General features: G+C 38.9%; 1 protein-coding gene across 1 annotated transcript in view; it reads right to left on the reverse strand.

Moving 5' to 3' along the window:
- Positions 1 to 1,139: 1,139 nt before the first annotated feature.
- The window catches only part of LOC107558649 (NACHT, LRR and PYD domains-containing protein 12), a 13,500-nt gene continuing 5,769 nt past the window's right edge, over positions 1,140 to 8,870 (reverse strand). The window contains exons 7-14 of the mRNA XM_016242313.1: positions 6,631 to 6,850; positions 4,623 to 6,387; positions 4,211 to 4,384; positions 3,507 to 3,680; positions 3,254 to 3,424; positions 2,401 to 2,574; positions 2,178 to 2,224; positions 1,140 to 1,814 (exon numbers count right to left, since the gene is read on the reverse strand). Of these exons, the coding sequence (XP_016097799.1) occupies positions 1,294 to 1,814; positions 2,178 to 2,224; positions 2,401 to 2,574; positions 3,254 to 3,424; positions 3,507 to 3,680; positions 4,211 to 4,384; positions 4,623 to 6,387; positions 6,631 to 6,850 (3,246 nt within the window). The 3' untranslated portion in view covers positions 1,140 to 1,293. The remainder of the gene's footprint in view (positions 1,815 to 2,177; positions 2,225 to 2,400; positions 2,575 to 3,253; positions 3,425 to 3,506; positions 3,681 to 4,210; positions 4,385 to 4,622; positions 6,388 to 6,630; positions 6,851 to 8,870) is intronic.

Genomic DNA, 8,870 nt, shown 5'->3' on the forward strand with positions numbered 1-8,870 from the left:
ATATGGCTGCATCTGTGTTCTTTAATTTGCACATTGTCAGTAAATCACACACAGAAATTTCCACTTCCATTAGCACTCTTTTGAAATTGCGCTCTCACACTGATTTGCCCTGTTTAGTAAATTTGGCCCCAAATATTTAGCTGGAATAAAACATTTAGAAGGGACTTTTTTACTGCAGCTTCTGAAGGCTGAATTTGTTTACAAATTTTGATGAGTTGGAAAGTAATACAAATTATTAAATCAAGATGGCTTCCTAATGTTAATTTAAACATTAAGAATTATTGTATGTCTAATGTATGTATGCATGTATGTGTGTATGGTATATACAGTAGACACTCACACACAGTTCATATAAACCATTCAACAACAATCTAGTATTATTACACATTATCAGTGTTGGGGAAAGTTACTTTTAAAAGTAATGCATTACAATGTTGCATTACTCCATAAAAAAAGTAACTAATTACGCTACTTAGTTACTTTTTTATGGAAAGTAATGCGTTAGGTTACTTTTGCGTTACTTTTTAAATCTGGACAGGGCTTGCTTGTTTGTTTTTAAAATATTTTATTTTTATTTTTGGCAAATATAAAAGCCTTTCACACCAAAAGTGAAATGAATGCGCCTCAGGCTGAAGGGAACATAAATGTACGTCTGTACAGTAGAATGCAGAAGAAGACATTTCAACACTTCAGCAATAAACAAAGACAGAGAAATGTTCGTCTAGAGTAATTTGTGATTATTAGTACGGTTGAACTGCATCATCGAAGCTCAGAAGCTAATAGAATGGTTAACAGAATGGGATTAAATACATAAAGGATATTTGTGTTGTTTAACATTTAATTATTGCAGGTTTGCGTCATAATCTGAGTTGCATTATTTTTATTCATTTTGAGGAATACTGAATCTGTGTGTGTGTTTTTTTTGCGAGTGAGATGAATGAATGCATATTCAGTTTTGAATTTCATTAATTAAAAAAAAACAAGTTTCATACTGTACAACATGTTAAGTTCTGATTAGAATGGAGTTATAAAAGTAGGGGAAAAAATATTGAAAACAATACTTTTTTTTATTGAAATCAATTAATATATATATATATATATATTGTTTTTACATATTTTTATATTTTATTTTTACTTTTTTTAAATTATTGTAAGTAAGCCATTTGTAGAGTGATACATCATTCAACTATTATGTTCTGAGTGATTGTGATTTAATATATATATACAGTATATATATATATATATATACAAAATGTCTAACTTCCTTTTGAAATATCTGCTCACTCTCGGGGTCTATGCCATCTCACACAGAGTCACTGAGGAGTCAGGCAGAAAAGTAAACCCTGTATATAAGCAGTCTTTGAATGTAGTGTGGTGCGTGTGCTGGTGAGTGAGGCTGTCATTACGAATGCTGTAATATGACAAACTTCCATGTTCCAAGTCCACATAAACTCCTACTCTTTTAGACCGAGCAGACACAGGGAACTCACAAGTAATCTCATTAGCCTGCCACAGTTTCAGTTTGAGATCCTGAAAGAGCAGAGCAGGGAACGTGTTATTAACTCCCATTATATTCGCTTTTCTATCTGGAGTCTTATAGGCCACTCCCACTCCAACTCCACCATCACACTCCACCTCAAAGTAACAGCGATCAGTCAGAGCCTCGCTGCACATGGCCTGGGGATACAGCTTGAACCTGTCCAGATGATCAGGATATTTCTGCTCCACTCTCGTTTCGGATATTCTCCGGTTTCCATTAGAAAGTTCCAGGCGTGGATGTACTGTGTTTAGATCCACTGAGAGCTGACAGAAATCTGCAGAAAACAGGGCATTTGTTTTCACTGGTTATTTAAATTAACTTCCATATTGTGATGCTATTCTAATTAAAATGACTATCAAAAAAGAAAAAAGAAAAAAGCATAGATTGAGACTTGATTTTATCCACACTCTTTATTACTGGATTGTGAAATGTGAGCACTGTATACTGAAATGGAGGCAGATCTGAATGTGATTGGCTGAAATGCAGTTATGCCCTGTATACATGTCATAGGCGTCACCTGACTAACACAGCCACTGACATTAAAAACAGAGGAGTTTATTTTCCCATATAAAAGTTGATTATTTGTTTTGAAATGAAATATAACATTCTATTTCATGCCTTTGCATAAAATACCTACATTTTCTCAGACCTGGTTTCATCCGAAATTCTCCTCCTTTCTCAACACTGAGGGAAAACAAACACACTGAGATTTAAAATACAAAGAACTGCTAAAAGAGCAGCATTTAAAATAAAGCTTGCAATAATGTAGAAACGTATCCATAAAGATAATGAGCAGAACAAATATGATCATAGTGTCAAACTATGATGTCAAAATCCCTACATATAAAATAAGCACATACTGTAGTGTCTCCAGTTTACAGCTTGGATCATCTTTTTTAGCGCAGAGCAGTTTCACTCCTGAGTCTCCAGGGTGGTTGTAGCTCAGATCCAGTTCTCTCAGATGACCAGTGTTTGAGGTGAGAGCTGAGGCCAGTGATCTGCAGCCCACCTCTGTGATCATACACCCCGACAGTCTGCAGGTAATGTTAAAAGGAAGAGTGTTTTTAGAGCAGCAGTTCCCAGCAGGATTGTGGATGTCTCTCTCATCTGACAAAACCATTTCAGGTCTTGGATTCTCTACTAACATGCTGATGAGTTGGATCGTGTGTTTTATTACAGAATGTGCAGAGTTGGGAGCACTCCAGGACCTGGATCTGGAAACTCTGTTCTAGAGCAACTGATTCCAAAGTTACAATAAAAACTCCAAAATGAACCCAAGTACTTTTTCGATCATTACAAATAACTCTGTCAAATGTGTTTTACACCTTACCACACAGTCCCAATGCAAAATTTGCCACCATGATGCTTTGGTGTTGTAAGTGCTTGACAGTGTTTTATGCAGTTGCAAAGGTGTTTTGAGTATTTTTTTATTTCTTTACCGGTTGCTTGCATGTTCCAGCTAATTAGTTAGAACTGTGTGACTTGTCAGTGCAGTCTGCGTCTTTGCCTGTTTCATTGTAAGTCAGGTCATTTAGAAACAGCACACCTTTTATCAACAAGATGCGTAGTTCATGCTTAACGCTTAAGGATTTTTCAATTCTCTAACCTTAGGTATGAACAAAAGTCATATTGATGCATGCAAGAACCTCTAATAGAATAACTACAGATGGTATTTTCTGCTAATATTATAATACAGTAATTGTCATAATTTACCCCAGTATCTCTAATTTGCATTGTGGATCCTGTAGTCCTATTGAGAGCTGCTTCACTCCTGAATCCTGCAGATCATTGCTTTTCAGCTCCAGCTCCCTCAAGTGTGAGTTAGATTTCAGAACTGTTACTAGATATACACAGCTTGTCTTTGTGAGACCACACCGCTTTAACCTGTTGAAAGAGGCTGATTACATCACATACCAACTTAGCCAATGACAAATCTAAACGCTCTTACCAACAAGACCATACTTACTTGAGTTTCTGAAGTCTACAGTATGGACTAATTAGTCCATCACAGAGCTTATTCATTCCCGTATCACTTATCTTATTGTAACTCAGATCCAGTCTTCCCAGGTGTGAGTTTACTGATTGGATAGCTGAGACCAAATTTGAACAGAATGCTGATGGGAAATTACAGCCAGCCAGACTGAGATGCAGAAACAGAAAGCAGATACAGCAACTAATCAATGAGCAGTAACCATTTGCTCGTGGTTTTGTCTAATCTTTTTTTTTTCTACTTTTTTACAATTGCAGTTCTACTGTGAAGGCACAAGAAAAAAACTCAGTGGTCAAATGCTGATTGGATAGCTGAGACCAAATTTGAACAGAATGCTGATGGGAAATTACAGCCAGCCAGACTGAGATGCAGAAACAGAAAGCAGATACAGCAACTAATCAATGAGCAGTAACCATTTGCTCGTGGTTTTGTCTAATCTTTTTTTTCTACTTTTTTACAACTGCAGTTCTACTGTGAAGGCACAAGAAAAAAACTCAGTGGTCAAATCTATCACTTTTGGTTTATACAAATTACTTACTGTATCTATGGCTGGTCAGAACAATGCAATTTTGCAATATTCCCACTGCCTTCTTTGTCTACTAAGAGGAAACACCCCTACCTTGTAGTACATAATTTTACACATTTTGATCAAAGTAGTCCTACAAAGTAGTACTACTTACCTGATTATTTCCAATTGGCAATGTGGATCTGTTAGACCAGTCAAGAGGACGTTCACTGCAGACTTGTCTAGTTTATTGTTGCTCAGATCCAGCTCTCTCAAGGGTGAATTGACTGACTGCAAAGCTGATGCTACTATTCTACAAGACTCAACTGAAAGATCGCAACAATCCAGTCTGTAAACGAGAATACATTTTGTTTTATTGATTTTTGTTTGTTTGATTTAATGCTCAGTGACTAAGGTTATTCAGACAATCCGTTCATATTGTTCCTTAAATGTGGAAAAGGAAGTCTCAGTTCACTTGTCTAAATGTTGTTTAAATAACACTTTTAATGGGCTTGCAGAGAAAACAAGGTTCCCAAAATATCTGGAGGTATAGCAGTGTATATATTATAAACAATGAATGAACTGACCTGGCCCTTTTGCAGATCCTGAGCACCGGCAGCAGTCTGAGCTGGTTTGCTGTTGATGTATGAAATTTCTTCATGTCAAACTCATCTAATTGCTCTCCAGATTTCAGCAAGACATAAGCCAGTGCTGACCACTGCTCAGGCTCCAGCTCACTACCCAAGAGCGTTCCTGATTTCATGGCAGTCTGGATTTCTTTAACAAGAGTGTTGTCATTCAGCTCATTTAAACACTGGAACAGATTGATGATTCTCTCTGATGATTGTTCCTGTTTGATCTCCTCTTGGATGAAATGAACTGTCATGTTTTTGTCTACACAGGGTTTACTTGAACTGTCTTTGGTGAGAAGGTCTTGCAGGAGAGTGCGGTTAGGGTCAACAGAAAGACCAAAAAGGAAGCGAAGGAAGAGGTCAAGATGTCCATTTTCACTCTTCAAAGCTTTATTCAGTGCACTCTGATGGACATCAGAAAGATCTGTTGATCCATTTATGTCAAGAACATTTTTCCCATCATTGACACATGCAAAGTGAGCATATATTGCTGCCAGATACTCCTGGTAGCTCACATGCACAAAGCTGTAGACCTTCTCCCTGTACAATCCCAGCTCTTCTCTGAACATCTCTGTGCACACTGAGTACTCTGTGACTTTACCGACATCTAAGCCACTCTTTATCAGATCCTCTTCTTGGAAAATCAAATTGCCCTTCTCCAGTTGCTGGAAAGCCAGTTCTCCTAGTTTCAGAATCAATGTTTTGTCAACTTCAGAGAGTTTATCTGGATTATCAACATCAGCTCCATTAAACTTCTTATGCTTGATGCTGATCTGAATGAGCAGGAAGCGAGTGAACATCTCAGTCAGAGTTCTGGGTATCTGATCAGAGTTTCCATTACTCATCATATTTTCTAGCACAGTGGCAGACATCCAGCAGAAGATGGGCATGTGGCACATGATGTAGAGGCTCCGACAGGATTTGATGTGTGTGATGATTTCATTCGCTAGCTTCTGATCACTGATTTTCTTCCTGAAGTATGTTTCCTTTTGATGATCATTAAACCCTTGAATCTCTGTGACCCGATGGACACACTCAGGAGGGATCCGACTGGCTGTTGATGGTCTTGTGGTGATCCAGAGGAGAGCAGAGGAAAGCAGATTCCCCTTGATGAGGTTTGTAAGCAGCACATCCACAGGAACGTTCTCATTTATATCAGAGCAGTAGTCATTATTATGGAAATCAAGAGGATACTGGCAGACCTCTAAGCCATCTAAAATAAAAAGCACTTTAATTTCTTGAAGATCTGCTTCTTTCAGCTCAGGAGCATAATGCTGAATAAGCTGGAGAAGACTGCAGCTCCCTTTTTTCTGGTTGAGCTCACGGAATTTTAGATAGATGATGACATTGATATCCTGGTTTGCTTTTCCATCCGCCCAGTCCAGAATGAACCTCTGCACCGACACGTGCTTTCCAATGCCAAATATACCCATCGTCAGGACTGTTCTGATTTGTTTGCCTTGTCCTGGCAGCGTCTTGAAGATGTCATTACATGTGAGAGGACTTTCTGGAGTGGTTCTGCTTTGTGAAATCAGTTCATTCCTCAACACCTCATGTTCGTTATTTATCTCTCCACTTCCACCCTCTGTCATGTACAGATCCGTGTAGATCTCCTTCAAGAAACTCTGTTTACCTTGAGATGAATTTCCTTCGTTTATATGCTGACATTTGTCCTGAAGTTTTGCTTTATTGGCTTGTGTGATTTTTTGAAGCGGATTAACTAGGTGAAAATAAGAGCCCTCTGTCATGTACAGATCCGTGTAGATCTCCTTCAAGAAACTCTGTTTACCTTGAGATGAATTTCCTTCGTTTATATGCTGACATTTGTCCTGAAGTTTTGCTTTATTGGCTTGTGTGATTTTTTGAAGCGGATTAACTAGGTGAAAATAAGAGCTGTTTGGATGCAGTGAAAATAAGTGTAATTATGTATATAATTTTAAGTTAAATTAAATAATAGTCTCACCATTTGCCTGGAAGTGTAATGTGATTCTCAGTGCTGTCTCTCCTCCAAAGCACTCCACTATATTCACAGCAACATCGGAGACACTGAGCTCCTCCGGCTCACTCCCTAAGCATTCTGGGTAATCCTTTGATAGTTCTATTGTAAAGGTTTTGAAGTCTTCTGATCTCATGTTTCTCAAGACCTGATGGAGCAGGGTTTGACTGTCTGGCACATTAGGTTTCTGTGGTAAAACACAACAGTATCCAACAGAACAATGGTTATCAACCATGAATTATATAATACAAATGCCTCCAGTTCAGAGGTCTAAAGATCTCTAAATATATTACATTTTCTGTTGGATAACAGCATGGATATTACAATAAAAAACTAACCACAGTATAGATTTTACTGTGTCCTTGGTGCTCTTGCCCCACACATTTGGCACAGATGTGCATGTTATCCGTCTTACAGAACACCTCCAGATCTCTGTGGTGCCGCTGACAGACTCTTTTAGCAGGTGTGGACTCTGTCTGCTCTTCTGTGTCTTCCACACACAGCTTTCTGCAGGAATATTCAGTATTTATCAGTTCACTTAAACTTAAGTTGATACTTTGTTTTTAATTATATAATAATTTATAACTATCTCAGCATGTTTACTTATATACATGCTAACTTCTTTGTAAATGTTTAATTAGACCAACCTTTCTTTATTTCTCTGTGCTTCACTGCTGAAGTTCATTGGTAATGGAATCGATCTCTCACTCTTTAGAGACAGATGTGATGATGTCGGTGAGTCTGATCTCTCCTGTTTGGTTCTGAGTAAAACAGAAGTTTTGTCACTTGACTACTCATGTGAATGAGTGTTTTCACATGGAAGTTTATATTTTTCATCTTTCATGTTAACTTTACTGTAAATGTTTAATTAGACAAACCTTTCTTTATTTCTCTGTGCTTCACTGCTGAAGTTAATTGGTAATGGAATCGATCTCTCACTCTTTAGAGACAGATGTGATGATGTCGGTGAGTCTGATCTCTCCTGTTTGGTTCTGAGTAAAACAGAAGTTTTGTCACTTGACTACTCATGTGAATGAGTGTTTTCACATGGAAGTTTATATTTTTCATCTTTCATGTTAACTTTACTGTAAATGTTTCATTAGACCAACCTTTCTTTATTTCTCTGTGCTTCACTGCTGAAGTTAATTGGTAATGGAATCGATCTCTCACTCTTTAGAGACAGATGTGATGATGTCGGTGAGTCTGATCTCTCCTGTTTGGTTCTAAGGGGAAAAATGGGGAATGTACAGTATATACAAATATTAAAAATATATAAAAAAATATTCAGGGAGTGAAAATATTTGCAATACTGGTATATTGTATTTTCTATTTCTGAACAAAACTGAATTAATACATTTAATTTCTTTAACAAAATAGTTCCTCTTCAGGAACTCGAGCTGCGTCGAGAACGCTAGGGGAACGCCTTCAGTGACCCACGCTCTGAATCACATGTGAAATCAGTCCAATAGCTGAGCGGTACGTCACGGCGGATGACGTCATGAACGGGAAGCTATAAAAGCACGTGCGGCGGAGCCAGCGTCAGCTTTCTGTCATTCAGCGAAGCGCTCTGTGTGTGTCAGTCATATTTATTGTTGTCTGTCAAAAGTCTATAAGCCCCAGCTATGTCTAAGCTCATGCAAGGACAAAGCATTTCAAGGGCGAGAGCAAGCCACGTTGTAGGTTGTGATTAATACATTTGCTCGTGGGTTTCGCTGTGCTCGTGGGTTTCGCGTATGGATCTGCTAATCACCAGATCCGGCGCCCGCTCTCGGGGTTCGGAAGCCCGCGCTGCGGTACTTCCCCCCCGGGGAGAGGGCGCGATGCTCCGCCTGTCTTTCTCCGAGGAGATTGATACGGAGGGCGTCAAAGAGCTCGCCAGTTGCACAAACATCAGTTACACAAGCAAACAATATTATGCCTTATATTATAATGAGCAGCATTAATAGGAGCGGAGCTCGCGCAGTCGGGGCAGATTGTGTTTTCCCCCGCTATTAAAAGCTCCGCTCTCGCCGGGCACGCTCCGAGGAGTGTGTCCGTGCCTGTGATCTTGCGATTGCGGTCCCGCTGCTGCTGAGGCACGGCGGCGACTGAGAATCATGCAGACTCATGAGATGATCTAGCAGACGGGTTGCAGACGGCTCTTCCTATCTCCACCCATGTTAGCTAGATTTAGAGCTCGTTTGTTTGTCAAGGAGATTGATGTTGAT

Source organism: Sinocyclocheilus grahami, unplaced genomic scaffold (assembly GCF_001515645.1).
Source record: "Sinocyclocheilus grahami isolate Dianchi unplaced genomic scaffold, SAMN03320097.WGS_v1.1 scaffold654.1, whole genome shotgun sequence".
Classification (NCBI taxonomy): Eukaryota; Metazoa; Chordata; class Actinopteri; order Cypriniformes; family Cyprinidae; genus Sinocyclocheilus; species Sinocyclocheilus grahami.